This window comes from Lygodium microphyllum, chromosome 10, assembly GCF_053477565.2.
Source record: "Lygodium microphyllum isolate KBCC chromosome 10, Lygodium_microphyllum_v1.1.10, whole genome shotgun sequence".
Classification (NCBI taxonomy): Eukaryota; Viridiplantae; Streptophyta; class Polypodiopsida; order Schizaeales; family Lygodiaceae; genus Lygodium; species Lygodium microphyllum.
In genome coordinates this window covers 107,585,553-107,606,100 of record NC_141144.1, presented here as the reverse complement: position 1 = coordinate 107,606,100, position 20,548 = coordinate 107,585,553, and the positions used below count along the sequence as shown (strand labels likewise).

General features: G+C 42.3%; 1 protein-coding gene across 2 annotated transcripts in view; it reads right to left on the bottom strand.

Annotated features, from left to right (window-relative positions):
* LOC148030403 (Zn-dependent exopeptidases superfamily protein) overlaps window positions 1-20,548 on the bottom strand; it is a 117,792-nt gene that overhangs the window by 15,583 nt on the left and 81,661 nt on the right. For both annotated transcript variants that reach the window (XM_087686727.1, XM_087686726.1), the window contains one exon: window positions 19,714-19,826. In XM_087686727.1, coding sequence (XP_087542853.1) covers window positions 19,714-19,826 — 113 coding nt within the window. The remainder of the gene's footprint in view (window positions 1-19,713; window positions 19,827-20,548) is intronic.

The window sequence follows — 20,548 nt, the reverse complement described above, 5'->3', positions numbered from 1 at the left end:
AGGCGTCCACGGCAGGAGTGGAGGCGTATGCATCTCTATTGGCTTGAGCCTCACCGCTTGTGTACAAGACCATGGGACGATAGTGGCAAGGAGGAGGGTTCTATGGATCAGATTGGATAATGGGGACTCATGCCTTGGAGTCCTCAATGTCTATGCCCCTACGGAGGTTAGGGCACGCAATAGGTCTTGAGTGGAGATCGCAAATGGACTCCCAAAGGTGGACTCCTGGATCGTTGGAGGAGCCTTCAACAACCTGGAGGCTTTGGAGAACCAACAAGGCAGAGGTAGAAAATACAAGGGCATGGCCGGGGAGGAGCAGGGGGCATGGGAGATATTTCTATTAGCAATTGGTACACGCGATGCCTGGAGAGACCCTGCCTTCCACAGGGGAGGGAGAGGTCGCTGGACTTCTCTTGGGGATACAAGCGGCTAGGTAGAGTCCTGCTGGAGCGGTTGGACAAGTTTTATGTGGGAGAGTGGGAAGGCTCTCGTGGAGGCCAGATTGGGCAGTTGGCGGGCACCACATTGTCCAATCATTGCCCGGTTCTCCTGACACTAGATTCCCCAACGTCTGCCCTAGATACTCGATCATGTCGGATCCCTGACTCGATCTATAGGAGGGATGAGATGACGAGACAGATAGAGCAGATTTGGACTAGGGAGTGGGGCAAGAGGGACCGGATCCCAAAGGAGGTTGCAAAGGTCCTAGCCAAGTCAAGCAGAAACTGCCAAGAGGCAGCCATACAGGCCAGGTAGCACAGTTGGGAGGAGGAGAGAGCACTCCAGCGGGACTTTGCAACCACGCAAAGATTACTACAGGAGGCACCAGGTGATCCCACCCTCCACGCACAGGAGGTGTGAGCACGAGCAGCCATTGCTGGCCTAGAGGACAGGCGCTCAGAGTTCTCTTTCCGCACCTCAGTAGCTTTTTGGGCGCGGAAGGGGAACACGATGTGCAGGGATTTTTTCCAAATGCACCAGCCTCACACCTCAAGAAAGCAGATACGCAGCCTTCGAGATCAGTATGGGAGGACTCGTTCTAGCCCAGACGAGGTGATGGAGATTGCCACTGACTACTACAGGCGCCTTTTCCAGCAGGAGACAGCCTCAACTAGAGGACAACAATGTAGGCAGTAGGTCTAGGATCACATCCCGTCCCTCGTCACAGAGGAGATGGGGCGCTTCCAAGTCGGTTGGTTTTCTCAGACCCGGACTCTAGCACAGAGTGGGGCGTCCACCTAGGATTTAGATGGGTGAACAGATGGCATATCGTCCGGTACCTAGGGTTCCAGGTGGGACTCGACATCACTCCCTCCCAGCAGTTTCTTCCAGTCCTCGATTCTATTCGGAGGAAGCTCACCTACTGGAGCACGGGTCACCTCTCACTAGCTGACCGAGCCCTGGTGGTTAACCAGGTCCTCCTAGCGACGGCCTGGTACATCGCCTCATGTTGGTGCTCCTCATCCTTCATAGTGCAGCTTCGCCGCCTAGTGCGAAACTTCCTTTGATCCAAGTCAAACGGCTCCAAGGATTCCCAGGCCAAGGTGGCGTGGGCAACCATCATACGACATCGGTCAGAGGGAGGGCTTGGAATCATAGACCCAGAGTTTCAGAGTATGGCCCTCTTGGGCAAGCTAGGTATGAGCCGGGCCGGCCTCCCAGCCAGGCCTCCCAGTCAGCCCACTGGATGTGGGGTCGCTCGCCAATCTGTGCCCCTTCCCGATCTTTGACCTCGGAATTCTAGATCCGGTCTATCTTCTCCTAGCAGCTTGGGGGGCTTTGGATTAGGGCCTTACTGAGGCCTTGCCATACGAAAAGTAAGCTGCGTAGGAGAGGTGATTTGGGCACGGAGGGGGGGGGGGGGGGGGGGGGGGTGTTGATCTGGGCTGACGTGAAGATCCATCTCAGAGACAGCCTCCACTCACCGCCAAGCCTCAATCTACATTCTGAAGACTCCTTGCAATAGGACCTTCCAGGTCTGCCCTCCCGATGTGAGGCCGCGGCTGGATGCCACCCACCCTTGGATGTATCTCATGGGGAGCTTTCTGCTGGCAGACAATCAACTAGGGCCGTCACCTTCTGTATGAGGCCGAGATGCAGAACACGATATTCATCATTGAGGTAGGGACATGCGCAGTGGTCAGTTTGGAGGCTCTATCCATCTGCCAGGTACTGGAGCCCACAGCAAACCGCTCTGAGGTATGGGAGATCATAGGGAGTCTTACTGGATGGCATATCCGTAAGGCGCGGTATCAGGAGACTTTTGGCGGAGAGAGACTTTCAGTACATGCGACCTTAGCAGAGCTTTGAACCTCCATCATCCACTCCCTCCGCGGCCATTGGGATCAAGTGCAAGGTGAGTCCAGGGCTCGTCAAGAGCTCCATTGTCACTTCATGCATACCTGGGGCGGTCAGGACCTGTTTTTCGTGATGCAAGCAAGCAGCCCTAGATGGCGATACACCCCCCCTCCATGGCTTCTTGCCCCCATCCCCCCCAGACCGCCTTGAGAGGCTTATATACATGATGTATTTGTGACTTTGCATCAGCTCCAGCTAGTCTGTTGAGCATGAGCACTCCGTTGTAATCAGTTTTTTTTAGTAATATAATTAGCTACATTTTATTTCCAAAAAAGAAGGGACCATTGAGTTGTTGCTTGAGTTGCAAGCACTAGGATCGGCCTTGTAAGACATCAGGACCTATATGAAATGAGACTCTGGGAATTCCCCTACTACATGTGCAATTGTTGTAGAGGATGCTCCAATTAGGAAGCATGAGTATGATGATGGGAATGTTGTTAGTGATGGTGACTTTGGTGAGCCATCTAAGGCCTCTTCTAGTGAGGACCACTATTTGCCATATCTTTTTGGATTTCTCAATACATGACTCTAGTTTTGACTCTTTAGACCTATATGGCCTTGTAATTGTTTTCTAAACTCTAGTCTCTAATTCATGAAACTTTGTGATGATTGATCTACTTTAAGTTGCACATTTTATATGTATTTATATATATACACATATACAATTTTACATGTATTTTTTAATGAATGTATGAAAGAATGTATTTTATTCTTGAAGCTTTTGTATGTTTTGTACCGCACTAGTTCACATAGGAATCATATCATACTAGACGTTCGAAACCACCCTGCTATAGACTGCTTCTTACCCAGCTAAAAAATACACGAATTACCGAGCATGAAAAAAGTACCACTAGTGGACTCCCTCATGTCAAAGCAACCAGCCCAATCACTATTTGTGAATGCATGCAAGCAAAGAGAAGTTCCTTTAGGATATAAGACCCAATGTTTGAGTGCCTTTAAGTCAACGAAATACATGTCTAACTGCTTGCCAATGTGTAGTACCAGGACTATACATATAAAGCAAGCTAACTATGAAACCCCAAAGTGGATATTTGGCCATGTACCACACAAATACAATAAACAACCAATAGCCTGCTGATCAAGAGAAGCATCAAATTGTTCTCCTACATCATCAAGTGTAAACCTATGGCTTGTCTCAATAGGAGTAGAGATGGGCTTGTAGTCTTGCATCTCAAAATGCTCAAGAAGCTGTCGAATGTATTTAGACTGTCGTAAAATAATGCCCCCCTCAATTGCTGTAAAATGTATACTAAGATAGTAGTGCAAGTGGCCAAGATTTGTCACATCAAAAGCACGTTGCAATTCAGCTTTTAAGGCTGAAATTTGTGCTTCATGAGGTCTAGTCAATAGCATGTCATCCAGAATGAAAATCAAGAGGTTATTCTCGTCTTTGCGGACATAAAGTGTGCTTTTAGTGTGTGAATTACTAAAACCAAGAGCAATCAAGTATGCATGTATCTTTTCATAACATGCCCTAGGTGCCTGCTTAAAACCATAGAGGGCCTTATGCAAATGGTATACTTTTCTTTCTGACCCTTTTTGAACAAAGCCAGGAGGTTGTGTGACATAAACCTCCTCTCATGAAGATCACTATTCAGAAAAGCAGTCTTCACATTCAACTAATGCACATGCCAATCACAACGAGCAGCCAAAGCAATGACACTCCAAATGGCGATCATACATGAAGTGGGTGCAAACATCTCATCATAGTCAATCCCATGTTGTTGGGTGTACCCCTTCACAACAAGACGTGCCTTGTAGCAATCAATGCTACCATCAAATCTACGTTTTAATTTGTAAACCCACTTTCTGCCTATAACACGCTTGCCAGTAGGCAAGTCACATAATTCCTATGTGCCATTTTTATAAATAGAGTTTATTTCTGATTGCATAACTATCATTCAATACTCATTTTGTAAAGCATCATGTAAAGAAACAGGTTCCTCATTGCGTGCAGTAGCTACAAGTGCCTGCACAACCAAGTTACCCTATGCCTGGCAAGTGGTTGCTCTAGTTCTATTGGGAAGTGGAATGGATTATTTGCTGTCCCATAATGTATCTAGTAGCCATCTAGAGACTATTATAGCTTCCCGAAAAGTAGCCCTCTTATCGATTGCTTCATAATCAGCAATGCCTTGATCAATGGGCTGAAAATCAAGTTGCTGTCGAGGATGTGTTTGCTGTTGATTTTATTGCTGTAAACCAACCAGTTGCTGAAATTGACAAAAATCAGGTGCACTTTGCTGAAATAATGGCAACAAATTGGTGAACATGTCCATAGGCCGTGCATTGTGCTGATTTTCGCAATCCATGAAGGGCTGACTAGTACGTTCAGCGAATACCACATCTCTACTAACAAAAATCTTGTTGTAGGGTTGATACAAGTGGTACCCTTTACTTTCTGTACTATAACCAATAAAAATGCATTTGACAGCCTTCGTCTTGGAGTTTATATCTTCATAGCTATGGCACCAAAGCATATACCAAACAACCAAAGACAAGAATATGTGACATCACTAGTTTTGGGCCATTCCAAGCCTCATAAAGCATACATTCAACTAATGCTTTACTAGGGCTGCAATTCGGCACATACACTGCACACACAAGAGCATGAAGCTGAAACTTTGGGGGCAGCTTATTGTGTGACAACATACAACGTGCCATCCCAAAAGGGAAAAAAAAAGTTCAATGTTGTTCCTCTACATTTGTAGGTCCGGTAGGCCACATGGCCACTAACGAGCACCCTTTATTTGATGTATTGGCTTGTTTGGGGTGACCCTTTGGGCTCCCTTGGTAAGAAAAGTATCACCTTTGTAGTCTTAGTAGGTCACTGGGCAGTTGACGAGCATCCTTTGCCCAATGCCTTGGTTGCTTTGGGGTGGAACACCTTGGGTTAGAAACATGGGCTTGAGATATCTTGGTTGACCCTTCTTGGTTCCAGTTTTGGGCTTGAGACGGGGTGTTGAGCTAAAAAATATATTATGAACTCGTTAGCTCTTTATTAGAGTCCCAAAACTCAATTATTACCAAAGTTTCATTAAAGGGTGCACATTCCTAAAGAGTGTTTGTCCCATAAGCCAAACCCTAATTTGGGAGGATCCACACTCCTATAAATAGATAGGTTGTCCACCACTCAATCCAATCTTGCTATTGCAGGTCCACCATTACTTAGTGCCCACAACTCCACTGTTGTCTACACCCCTCCATGGTGGATGCCTCAGTTTGTGGTGGTGACCAGCCTTCCATCAGCACCTAAGGATCAATCTACAGTCATCCAGACATTGCATTTGCTGCTAGAGGTAGTTTCCAGCCTGTAGATACCTATTTCCAGCCATCACCTATAGTCCATGACCCTTCAACTGCTTGTGTTTGCTGCAGCTTTACCTTCTCCAGTCTGTGTTTGCAGCATACAGCTGACGCCAGGCCTTCTAGAGCATTCAGATAGCTTTGTTCGCTGTCTACAGCAGTCGCCTTCATCTCCTTGTCAGTTTTCAGCATGTTGTTCATTTTCCTGTGCTGTCACTGTGTGTTCAGCCTGACCCAAATTCTATAAATCTGCTTTGCAGCTGCTGATCACATTTGGAGGCTGCTTGCTGTGTTTGGGGATCCATACAGAGGACAACACACTATCTAGCTCATGTTCTTTGCCCTAGTTGTGGAGACACACGAATTTGGGGTTTAGTATTCACTTTGCATAGTGTGTCTGCTGCATTGAGCATCGTATATATTCATTCATTCATTCATTATTCTTCGGTGTTCATTGTCTCTAAGCTCCCCTAACCCTAATTGTGTTCTTTATCAGTTTGTGCTTTGTTGTACAATTATGTTTGTTATCTATAGATGAGTATTTATTTACAAGCTTAGTTTGCATTAGATCCATGTTTAGGTTGATATTAGCTAGCTGGTCATGTAATTTTGACAATACATCATCATGTCTTTGGGGTACATATGGAAGAGACTCATTCATTCTTTTCAACACGTGGGGCTGAAGCATAGGACTCTTTTCTACATCCCTTCTCATCATGTGTCATGCTAGGTAGATGAGGCTTTGCCATAGCTGCCCTACTTGATACTCTCTCTATTTTTGCCTTCTCCTTTGCTTAGTCTTCCAATCCGAGTAGGTTTTTAGCAGGTTGATGGATCCTCTAACATCCTCATTTTTAGCCTTAAATACCATTCAAAAGATCTCCATAAGCTTTCAGCACTTTGCTTTTTTGCATATTTATCAATAAGTTCTTGTTGCACCTATGTCCAACTTGCTTTCTCTTTAGCTGCTAAACCATTCCACCATGGTAGTGTCTTCCACAAACCAAGACACTAAGAAATGGAGAACCTCAACAAACAAGAATCAAGATGCCCTGTCTACTCAATAATAGAAGATCATTGGCCAACACTATTATGGAAACCCAAAACAAGAACCTAACAACTCACAAATCCTCATTTGACAAAGCACAAGAGAGATCCTCTATTCACAATACAAAAACAAGATAGAAAACCTACAAAGCATAACAATGTTGGTGCAGTGAGAGAGAATAATAAAGGGACTATACAAGATTGGGAGCAAGATTGTAGGCGCACACACAACCTTCATTAGATAGTGATCCTTTAAAAGAAGAACCTCCCTTTACATGAGTCAAAACTGTGTAGGCACGACACCTTGCTATGTGTCTCAAATACAAATGCCAAGTGTACTCATAGGTGTCGCATTGGCTAGAATAGTTCACGCAAAGGAAGTTCACATACAAAAGGATTCTTTTACAAAAGCAATTATTCACATATCTAAAACCACTTTATTCTAATGATAAAGGACGGTGCTTATTTACTCCACCACCTAGCACATTTTATTTAGTAATAACAAATTATGACCACTAATTTAACAATCCTTCCTTTGATGGTAATTTGTGACACTTTTAAAATGCCCAATCATCATGGACTAAATTTGCTTCTTACTCTTAGTCGTCGGAAGTAGATTTGGTGGTAGCAATGTTGGCTTCTTCTTTGTTTAAACTTCATTGCTCTTTCTTCTATCTTTAATTTGGCAAGTCTTTTGCCCAAGTTTATGGCAATAGTGATACTTTCCTTTTTTCTTTTTGGTGTGTCACTTTGTAACGAGCCCACTTTACCTTTTATAAGGAAGGCCAATCCTTCGATGCTACATTTCCCATTTGAGTGATTTTTCCTTGTTTGCTTCTCTTTAGAAACAAAACTACAAGTTTTTCAAACGAGAGGGGTTTTCTAATGCCTCTCATAGAAACATTTAAGGTGTCAAAACTTTGGTAAGGCAACAAGGAGTTGTGGGTGGTAGAAATCTCCTTTTCATCAACAATTTCATCTATGTTAAGAAGTTGCTCCTTGAGGTCTTTGATCCTTGTGAGATGCTTGGAAACTTCCTCTCCTTCATTCATGCTCAGATTATCAAGCTCATGCATCAAATACATGATACAAGATTCATTTTACGTCTAGTACATTGAGTCAAGAGTCTCCCACACTGATTTCAAAATGCAAATGAGTAGACATGGAGAATGATTGATCACACTTTACAATCAAAGCAACAATTGAAATAGCTTGGACATCATGGAAATCCCATCACATTGCTATTCACTTGGAGGTGATGGTTGGGATGTCAATGTCAAAGTTCCTACCATTGCTTGGGCGATTGTCCGTGGGTGGTTGTCTGCCCACGTAATGAGGATAATGATGGTAATAGAGAAGAGGTGGATGTAGTTGTTGTTCCTTGATGAGGTTCTTGCCCCATAACCACATCCCAAAGGCCCCTTGCAATTACCATATTCGTTCGGATGAAGTTCTAAAGAGAACAATTGATACCATCAAGTTGGTCCTTAGAGGTAAGGTAACCAAAGATATCTTATCTAGATGTTGTAGAGGAAAATTGTGCCATCCCCACAAACTAGATTTCACTATACAAAAAAGTACAAATACAAATAGTCCCTCATTTTATGAGAACTAGGTGCACTACTCGGCTTAGTGAAAATACAAGATTGACAAGATTGTGCACACCAGACACTAGTGTGAGATAGAGAGAGGATCAACGCGCACCTCAGAGTGCAGTAGACAGTGTGGAGAGTGAAGCACGACACCCAATGCAATAGACTAAAAGAGAGTAATTTGAAAGTACAAAGTACAACCCTTAAACCTTAGGTTGTAGCGGGTGTTCACAACCAAACACGATAAGTGCCGTAAGTGTGTGGCATAAGCTACAACCCTTAAACCTTAGGGTTGTAGCGGGTGTTCACAACCAAACACGATAAGTGCCGTAAGTGTGTGGCATAAGCACATACGAAAGAAGACAATAAGTCTGGGGGGAAAAACCTCTCATACCTAGAGTAAAAAGTGCCCTAGTGTCTTACTGATCATCGACACTCCTCTGTGAGTGTAGGTGTGAGTGAAAACCCGACAAACCTCCCTAAAGTGAAGAGTGATCAAAACTACAAGGATCATCCGCCACCAAAGGAGATCAAATTTAAAGCATTGCGAAATGCTTCAAATTTGTCAGGAGGAAGAGCTTTGGTGAAGATGTCCACCACATTACTGGTGGTAGGACATAGACAAGGCTGATATCACCTGCATGTAGCCTCTCTCTAACAAAGTGATAATGTATCTCAATGTGTTTCGTGCATGCATGAAACACTAGGTTTCATGCCACTGCAATGACACTCTGACTATTAGTGAACAAAGGAGTAGGCTCCGTAACAGATACATCCAGATCAACTAGCAAGCATCTAATCCATACACATTCAACTATGGTAGTGAAAGTTCCCTTGTATTCAACTTCACATGACAATGTAGCAACAATGGATTGTTTCTTGCTAAGCCAAGATATACAAGATGAGCCAAGAAAGAAACTATTGCCACTAGTGGAGTGACGTGAATCATAATCACCAGCCCACTCAGAATCAATGTAAGCATGTAACTGCAGTGGTCCCCCCTTGGCATAAAGTGATCCAAGAGATCTAGTACCCTGCAAGTAACGAAAGGCACGCTTAATAGCTTGCCAATGTGACATGCGTGGCTGATACATATATTTGCTCAGGACTGAAACTGCAAATTGTATGTCCGGCCTAGTGTTGCATAGGTAAATAAGACATTCAACTGCTGGAGCATGTGTGTGTATATCAAACAAATCACGGTCATCATGTAATGACAACTTTAGTCCAGGTTCCATTGGTGTACAGACTGGCTTACAATCGTGTAAGTCAAACTTCTCAATAAGTTTACCAATGTATCTTGACTGTGATAAACCAATACCTCTAGCATCATGTATGAACTGAATGCCCAAGCAATAATGCAAAGACCCCAAGTCTGACATCTCAAAAGTTTGCTACAAATTTTATTTGAATGCTGAAATCTGATCAGCATGTGTCCCTGTAAGCAAAAGATCATCAACATATAGACAAATGATCAGCATGGATCCCCCCTCTTTGCATATGTAAAGGGTAGACTCAGATGAGTTGTTTATAAACACTTGGCTGAGCAAAAAGGCATCTATCTTTGCATACCAAGCTCTAGGAGCTTGTTTCAAACCATATAAAGCATTTTTCAGCTTGCAAACCAAGTGCTCGAATCCCTCAACTGCAAAGCCAATGGGTTGTTGTGCATATACTTTCTCATAAAGTTCCCCATGTAATGCATTTTCAATATCCAATTGATGCACAATACATCCATAATGGGCAGCCAAAGCAACCATAGACTTGATGGTCGTCATCCAAGAGGTAGGAGCAAATGTAGTCAATGCCTTTTTTCTGTGCATAGCCTTTAGCTACAAGCCTTGCCTTAAATTTGCCAACGGATCCATTTGCAATCTGTTTCAGCTTGTAGACCCATTTTGTTCCAATAGCTTTCTTCCCAAAGGGCAAAGACACTAAATCCCATGTTTGATTCTTAGTGATAGAATCCAATTCAGCTTTCATTGCTGCCATCCAATGCACACTTTGTTGTGCATCCTCAAAACATTCAGGCTCCTCATCATCAATTTTGCTTGTTGCCATAACAAACTCCATGGTTTGTGCAGTATCATGTGTACGAGCTTGCCTTCTAGTACAACTAGCCGTGGGTGCATCCAGATGACTATCTTTCATAGTCTGTAAATACCATCTAGGCATTTGTCTTGCATCCTGACTGTGCATAAGCTCTTGCTGAATTTCAGTTTCAACACTTTGCTGAATATTCAGATCAGCCAATGGCTGATTTTCTGCATTTTCCAATGGAGCAGCTGGCTGAACATTGAGTTCACTTGCTGAAACTCCAACTGAATCACCAAATGTAATGGGTAGCAGCCCTTCAAATACATCACGAGCAGCCTGATATGTGTCTCAACCAGCAAGGGACAATTCTGATTTTTCATCAAATAATACATCCCTACTGATAAATACCTTTTCAGAGACAGGATCATAGAGTCTATAGCCTTTGCTCTCACTACTATATCCCACAAAAATGCATTTGACAACCTTTTTATCTAACTTTTCTCTGAGTACTTGGGGAATGCGTGCATATGCAAGACACCCAAAGGTACGAAAGTGTCCAACAGAAGGTTTCCGGTTGTTCCAAGCCTCAAAAGGTGTAATTTCCTGTGCTTTGGTGGGGCATTTGTTCAAAACATGGCAAGCACACATAACGACTTCCATCCAAAAAATATGTGGCAAGCTCTTTACTTTTAGCATACATCTGGCCATCTCCATGAGTAACCGATTCTTCCTCTCTGCAATCCCATTCTGCTATGGAGTATAAGCAATAGTGAACTGGTGAACGATATCCTTTTGCTTCAAAAAAGAATTCAGCATAGAAGACATATATTCCCCCCCTCGGTCAGAACGAAGAGTCTTTATTTTACAGCTAGATTGGTTTTCAACAAGTGCAACAAAAGCCAAGAATACATCATACACTTTTGACTTTTTTACAAAAGAATAGACCCAGCACAATTGAGTAAAGTCATCAATAAAAGTCACAAAATAGTAACATCCTCCCAATGACTTTGTTTGCATAGGCCCACATATATCTGAATGCACTAACTGTAACCTAGTTGTGGCTCTAACAGCAACATCATGGGGAAATGAAAACCGATGCATTTTTTCCAAAATACATCCTTCGCACAAGTACTCAGGAGCTCTCTCCATAAGAGGTAATCCATCTAGCATCTATGTACATTGTAAGAGCATCAAGCTACCAAAGTTCACATGCCCCATCCGAGTATGCCATAACTTTGCCTATATTATAACAAGAGTAAGAGTGGATGCCAAGTACGCTAACTGATCAACTGAAAGAGCATCCAACTCATATAACACATGACATAAAGTGCCAGTCAAGACCAAAGTCATGTGTTCTTTGTCTCTCACCATGTATCTGTCATCATCAAATGTGACCTGCAATCCAAAACATGCCAAAGAAGAAATAGAGAGCCGATTCTTCTTTATACCTGGCACAAACAAAGCATCGTGTAAGCAGAGAATAGAGCCACCACTGGTTGTGAGCACGATCTCTCCAATAGCTCTAATAGGGTATGATGCATTGTTGGCACACTGTACAGAATTGCCAACTGGAGCTGTACCAACAGAAGCAAATAAACCTCTACGAGATGTGGTGTGCCTAGAAGCACCACTCTCAAAAAACCAAGTGTGTGTATCTTCAGTAGAGCTAAATGCTCGATTAGCCCAAGAAGTATCATAACTACATGTGTAAAAGCAATAGTCCATGTCTACAACAAAGGACGCAGACTCAGTAGCAATGGAAGGAGCATAAAAAACAAACATTTCTAACTCCTTGGCAATGGGCTTTCTACACTCAGTGATGTAGTGGCCTAGCTTCTTGTTGCAATAATGGCATTTTCCCTTTTTGGCTTTCGTACCCCCTTGTTTTTTACTTCCTTGTGAGGTGCCTGAAGTCCTAGAGCTCTACGGAGCAGTCTTTACTTGGCTGCCTTTGCCCTTCTGTCTAGCCATAAAAGCCTGCTCACAGGCTATGACATCCACACCACTATTTCTTCTTGTTTGCTCCTTCTCTAGAAGCAAATTGACTAACTAAAGAAAAGAAATAGGCTGTGGGGCTATCCTCATTGTGAGGTTTAGGGCAATGTGGAAAGCCAAATACGAAGGAGGTAATGAGTTCAATGTAGCAGATATCAGTTGTGCATCCGAATAGTACTCATCGACATTCATAAGTTGCTCACGCAAGTCTTGAATTTTGTTCAAGTGATCTTGCATAGAATCACCCTCATTCATCTTACCAACAAATATCAGCTCCAAAGTTAGCGAAGCTTCTCGTGAAGAAGCTGCAGAATGAATGTGAGGGATGATGGACCGTTGAACTACCAATGCAATCAACGACAAAGCCTGTGCATCCCGTGTATCCCATGCTTTTTGAGCTATTGATCTTTGGGGAAGTGGCTCAAGTGGAGCAGGTTGAACAGGCTGAGGTGCCCGTTGTCCACGTCCTCCTGGAGGAGGAGTAGCAAGAGCCACAACTCCGGGCCTAACTTCTTCTCCACTGACATAATCCCAAAGATTTTTTGCAACAAGCACATTCTTCATCATGAAGGACCAAAGTGAGTAATTGTCACCATCCGATCTGTCCTCTTTGGATACATAGGTAAATGCATCTCCTCCCTAATTTGCCATGATAATAATACCAAAAGAAGGCAAAAGAGCAATGTCTAAGCTAGAATAGCCTAGAAATCTCCAAAATTTTCAGAAATTATAGTAAATAGCTTGCTGCAATTAGTACACTGAGATACACTCTGTCAAAACTGTCTGCAATGAACACAGTCCAAGGTGCATTCAATGTTCGGCAATACTGTCTGAGCAAAAATCCCAAATTTTCTTGCCCCAAATTTGTCCAAAACAGTCTATCTCTAACTAAAACTATAGTACATGTGCCAATGTCTTCAAAAAACTCAAAAGCCCCAAAAATTCTGATAATTTTGCCAAGAAATTTGCATCAACTGTGTCCTAGACACATACTCAAAGTTCTGTATCGAGCTAGAGGCACTATATGCAAAGATAGGCAGAGCTCAGCTAGGTGCAGACGGTGCTGCTGACAAGCGTTGTCAGGGGCGAGTGGACCAGAGGTTGTGTGGCCCAGGTAGCTGGTCAAGGGTGTCAACAGGAGCAGACGCAGGCAACGTTGAAGGGACTTATGGAGGCACACCCAAGGCGTCTCCTTCTGAGGTGACATGATAAGTGCTCGTAAGTGTGTGACATAAGCACATACGAAAGAAGAGTATAAGTTTGGGGGAAATAACCTCTCGTACCGGGAGTAAAAAGTGCCCCAATGTCCTACTGATCACCGACACTCCTCTATGAGCAAAGGCGTGAGTGAAAACCCAACAACTAGGATAAGACAGGATGTAGGGTGCAATCACCAAAGTGTACCATATAACAAGATGTACACTTGAGTGAGCTTTACATTGGCCCCAAGATGTGTGCATGAGTTACAGGAATTTTGGATTATTAATCCATAAAACAATCTCTAGGTGAAAGTCTAAAAATCCCAAACTAAAGGTTATGCCAGTGTGAGATTCATAGGTGCTTGGAGTTTCAGAAACAATGAAACAGAAACGCATTTCAAAGTCACGAAACAGGGTTTTGGTCTAAGGCCGAAATGGCGAAATAGGGAAATGGATTTTACATCTATTTCTAGGAATATTTTAATATTAGGCATATATAAATGGATAATATCATTTACATATCGAACATCTACACCAAACCACTTAAATTCCTCAACAATATAGAGTATACATATTTTAGAAGAGATTTGACAAGTATACATGATTCTACCAAAGATAATAAGATTTTACATAGTAACACTATAAAATCATAATCCATGAGTTTTAACAACTTTCAAGATCAAGCTAGCCCATGAACGATGATGACATATGCCAAGATTGAAGACTCAATAGTGAATAGCCAGAGACTCACATTATGTCATATAGACTCAAAAAAGAGTACTCCGTAAACAATGCGTGAAAAATAAATACAACTATGTTACCATAGTTGCTGCACTTTGTCGTGGAGTATCATCCTCATTTGCCACATTGACCACAAGGCGTTGCTGCCTGCAATGCTCTAAACTAGCAGACACATCATTAGGCACATCAAGGCAATTATCAATATCCTTACACTAACACGAGTAAGATGATCCTTCACTCATGTAACGTGTTACGCTCCCCGTGTGTATGACATGGCGATAGTTGCATTCCCACCGCTATGAGCCACCACTACCTCCATAGTTGCTAATGATGCGCGTGTGGCTCCAAAATGTATCCTTCACAATGGCTGTTCCTTGCTGGAAATAGATGAAACCAGCAACAAAACTGGGGAAACCAAGCTCAAACCAGTGTGGACAGCTAAGGATGAAGAGAGGAGAGGGATTGCTCACCAGAAACACTAAAAAACAGCTCCAAATCTGAGGGAAAAGTGCTGAAAATAGTAAGGAAAGGAAAAGGATTGACGAGCTCAAAAAGTAGTATATGTGAAAGGGGGGAAGCAAACAGAAGGTAGGGAGAGTGATCAGCTGAGAAAGAGGATGGAGAGCAAATGAAACAGGGCGAAATTTGCACGCAGCAAGGAAAAATGGCCAGCCTGTCATGAAATTGGGTAAGTTACCCTGCCTATCCCCAAAGGGCTGTCCCGAAATGCATTGTGGGACAGAAACATTTCAGGGCCGAAATGTCATTTCAGGCAACTATGGTGAGAATGCACCTTGAGTGCTTCACATGAACACTAGCCAAGGAGGCTATAAACCAAAGGCTGAAGATCAAATATTCATGACTGTTGTAGACTAGTTCCACCAGTCAAGGCAATATCTTGGGATGAAGAGCTATATCAGAAATCAAATCAGTATTAAAGGCATTGGCCCATTTGGATGACATTGACAGTAAACTCAGTCTTGTGGCCTTCTCAAATTGATAATAAGGCTTGACAACCTACAGCTTCTTGATCAGAGAGGACTATTGCCTCCTCTTTTCTTGTCAACCGAGCTCAGCATGCATGGATCAGAACGGCTATGGAGATACCAGGACCAAGTTTTGCTACCAAGCTCAAGGAGTTTGACAGCTACCTTTGAAGCAAGAAATCCATGTCACCAACTTCTTCTCCTCAAGCCACACCTTCTCAATAACTACAACCCCTGTTGACTACAACATCCACCTCCAATGAGCTGAACCTCTCAGCTATGGTGCCTCTATGAATACAATAGCCTCCCCTCTTAAGAAAAAACAAGTCGCCCTCTTAATGGGAGATGGAACTCAAATCCGTCACGGGAAACCGAACCCAAATCCCTCACTCTCTCTCAAGCAAAGATGGGTACAAAGCAATGATGGAAAAGAAAAACTCAACTTTGATACCAATTGTTGGTGCAATGGGAGAGAACAGAGAGTAAATAAGGGACTGTTTAAGGTTAGGCAGAACTTCACAAGATTGTAGAGACACACACAACCTTCTATTAGATAGTGGTCCTTTCAAATGAGAACGTCCCTTTACGTAAGTGAAGAATGTGCTGCCACCATACCTTGCTATGTGTCACAAATACAAATGTCAAATGTACTCATAGGTGTCACATTGGCTAGAATAGTCCATGCAAAGGTAGTTCACATACAGAAGGATTTGTTTACAATAGTGGTTAATTCACATACCTAAAACCACTTTATTCTAATGATAAAGTATGGTGCTAGTTTACGCAACTACCTACCAGATTTTATTTAGCAAAAACCCATACAATCCATCATGAAATTTCAACATCAAAGAAGCATGAAACCGGCCTTTTAAAACCCTAAAGGGAGTAATCTTAAACTTAATCTTCAAAACACTTAAGCTGAATCATGAAATCAGCAATACAACAATTAGCACACTTAACACAAGTACGCTAGAATTTGCCTACTCAAAGATACAAAACACAGATTGGCCCCACAGCTTGGCACCCTTGTGGCATTTCTTTAAGATTACTAGAGCCATTCAAACAAAGTTCAAAGAACTTGATTTCTGCTTTGAAACCTTGTGTTTCAGAAGACTAAAGACAGTGATGTTGTACCTAACTAACATCAACCTTTGTTGGTTATCTATTAAGATGTGGAGTGGTGTGTCTATCCAGTGATTTGAAGTTTTTTGTCCGTGCTACTGCTTTAGGGTTGTGCTTTGGATTCTGTTTTTTTCCAATGTCACAACAGATAGGATGAGCAAGCATCTAATGGCTACTTTCATAGAGGACAAGCCTATGAAGGCCCTACTAGACTTGCCTTTGGACAAACGCCGTGGTGAGGATGGCTTGGATAATACATTTTCCTTGAGCTATTATGATACTATCAGCACAAGCCTTATTGCAGATTTTCAAAAGATCATCCAAGGGAGATCCACCTCATTCCCAAAGGGCAATGAGAACAGATTGGAGATCACTCAATGGAGATTGATCCCTTTGCTTAAAACTACTTATAAGATCCTAGAAAATGCCATGAGTCACACATTGTCCCCTTCGATATCAAACATTATCCACTTTGCTTAGACAAGTTCGTTAGAGAGTGCAACATCCTGGACAACATCTTCACCTTTTGGGAGTCCACCGCACTTGCATGTTCCAAAAACCATGTCCTCATTGTGCTTTTTCTCAATTTCAAGAAGGCATATGACCAAGTAGATTAGGAGTTCCTAGAGGGCACCATGTTGTGGATGGGATTTCCAAAGCATTGGGTCAAAGGAATTGCATAAACCCAATGCCATACAAAAGCTAGAAATAATAAACTTGACAATACAGCATGAGCCTCTGATACAACTCTCTATTTTCCAACTTGTAGCAGGTCCTTGTCAATGGGGATAGGGCCTAAAAAAGAGAGGTTTAACATTCAAAGATTGGTGAAATAGGGTTGTCCACCTACCCCCTTTCTATTTTTATTTGTGTAGTAGAGGCCATGAGCTCCTTCTTGACAAACAAATCTCACATATTAGCATGCCCAAGCTGCCCAACTCCTTGATCTGAAGTTTGCAAATGATACAATCATCTATCTAGATGGAAATGAGAGTATCTTCAGGAGAGATCGCCAGCAAAGCTTCAGATGCTCTCATTAACTGTCATAAGTCATATGGATTTTGGGTATGTGACACTAGATAGCTAGATTGGAGACCCATGAGGGACTTTAATTGGGTTTTTTGCTAATTTATAGTGAGGTATCTTGGATGGCATGTGGAGATTGATACTACCTCAAAGGCATAACTAGCATCTCTACTCTTGAGCATCAAGCAAAAGTTCCTTCACTCGAGCACAAAGGACACATCTATGTTACAGGAGATTTTCTACACAGGTTGCCTTTTTAGTAGGACACTAGTTTGCTTTCCAAGATCTACCACTAGAGATTGCAAAGGTATTAGAGATGCTAGAGTTATCGTGGAGGACAACAATTGGCTCTTGAGAAATTCCATATCCACATGTAGGGCACCCATCTGAAACCTCCTCAACTTGGTGGCTAGAGTTATCGTGGAGGACAACAATTGGCTCTTGAGAAATTCCATATCCACATGTAGGGCACCCATCTGAAACCTCCTCAACTTGGTGGCAAGACCAAAAAAGGCAATGTTCTAGTCCCTATCCTGAAAGGGATCTCTCCGAATCCACTCCCCTTGGGTTCCAACTCCCACTACAATTGTTATATTGTTATCTTGTCTGATAGACTATGTCTCCATCCATCCATATATCATGCAAACTGGCAATCTAGATTTGAAGTTCCATCTCCTATCATGGTGAGCGACTACTTTGATCCTTTAACGAGTTCCATTCGCGAACCATAAGCTTCTACTCTTTCTCGAGAGGACTGACTTAGGTTCATGAACTCCTCTCGCATCCGCTCTTCAAAACCTTCACGCCTGAATTTAGTGAGGAATGCCAACTTCAGGTCGTCCCATGTGCCAAAAGTTCCTGCTGCTTATCTCTCATACCATTGAAACGCCGCGCCCTTGAAAGTGGCGGGGAATATTGCTAACCAATGCTCAGTGGTTCTGGCATTGTTAGCCACACATGCTACCATATATTCTACTACATGAAGATCAGGGTCTTCATTGTACTCTCCCTTAAAAACTCGCAATGGGACTACATTTGCTGGCCTGTCATCAATATTTCCAGTGTGATCGAGTTGTTCATGTATATACGACGCTCTTTTATTTTTTACACCATTATAATAACACTTTTTATACTCTTCAAAGGTGCTCGATTTTTTTTCAATTTACTACAATATCATATATTGTCACATGAAAACACGATATTGAGTTCCATCATGATCCACAACTGGTGTTAGGAAAGCCTGGCATGGTCTACAACATCCATGCATGTGTCAATGATTGTGAGTTGTTTGAAGGAGACTACAAGACTATAGAGACATATCCAAAGTGTGGTGCTCACAAGTATTGATATGGAAAGTCCAAATTCACTCCATCATAAGCCTTCTCAGAATTGTTATCCAATATCATGGAGTGTGCAAGAGCTATTGATTCCAAAAATATGATGATGCTGTCCAAAATGTTGTGTTCTCAAACAAGTAGTATGTAAGTGGGGTGAATACTATCTAACATAAGAAGAGATTCTAGGACTGATTGCTGTTGCAAGGATCTTAATAAAGGTAATTGGACTCCACTTGGCAATTGCCAATTTGCCTCCACTGTCTTCGGAAATCAGGCAAATCAGTCCCTCAGTCTCTTTGGCAAAAAGGTCATTGGACTCCACTTGGCAATTGCCAATTTGCCTCCGCTGCTTTAGGAAAGCAGGCAAATCAGTCCCTCACATAGTCTCTTTGGCATGTCTCTTGATCCTTGATCTCTTGGAGATCGGAGAGGAGGATTGCCTTAAGGAGATCCCAATAGCTCAAAAAGAAGCAGAAATTACCATCATGTCTCCATCCAAACTTGAGAAGAGTATCTTGAGAGCCAGTTAGGGGGCAGTCTTAGGTGCACTATCAGTGGTTGTTTCTGCATTGAGAGCTGCTTGCACAAGATGACCATGCTCTGGCCAAGTCCCTACAACCAAACCTGTGTGTGCCATTAGCTAGACAAAAGACGTCACATTCATTCAACCCTCAGATGGTTCGTACATTGTTATCCTAGGTTCCACCACGATGCACAATTTTCGGTTCACATGCTTGTTTCATTGGTACATCAGTATTCGGTTTTCATGTATATGCAGATGCTAGAAGGTGACATGGATATGGATTTGCACCAGTGTGCACCCATATACACATCAGTACTGTGCATGCAAGTGTCCACATATCTAATTTGCATCTAGGGAACACAACAAGGCATTAAAAGACCCCAAAGCAACATTAACAATATTAAATTTCAGATGTCCACTTACATTTACTGCCCTCCCAAAATGGCTGGTGAAAGGTGGAAGAAGTTCCAAAGAGACCACTAGCAATGTAACAATGAATATAAAACTCAATCCACTTAAAATCCACCATATTCCACCTGGAAAGAATTATTGCATATTATGAGGAGAGGTTCATAGAAAGTTGCAAAAGTTGATAGTTAAAAGTTTTTCCTACTACCTTAGTTAAATTCTACTATTGCTAGGGCATGATAGGACAATGTTCACCAAGTTCTTGAACCATATACAACAAAAACTCGTATCACAAGGGATATCATCTTTGAATTTCATAGAGAAAATTAACATTCCAAAACATATGAGCATGATATATATAACCCTCATAATGATTTATAGATAAGAAAATATTCTTTTAACAAGCAAGAAGCACAACATGGGTAGGAAAACTAGCCCCATCAAAAACTTGATCTCATGTACATCATTGTGGGTAGAAATCATTAACTTGCTTCATAGCATCCAATATGTGCCTAGCCTCAAAATCATTGTGTCTAAAGAGTTTTGTTAGCCCAAGCATGCGAGCAATAGTGCGAGAAAGAAAGAGAAATGAAACACGCAAGAATGCTCAACACAATGATAATCAATCGATATACTCAACCAAAATAAATCAAAGTACAATCAATCAATAACTCTCACAAATGAATGTATCTCTCACAACAATGTCGTAGAATGCACAAGATGTCTTGAAATAGAAAACCCTGGTAATAATAGTACTAATTGTCCTAAGAAACTCTAGCCCAACTATCCTAGGTATACTAATTGTCTTATTTGTGGTACGTGGAAGTTAGCATGTCTAGGAAGCAATGAA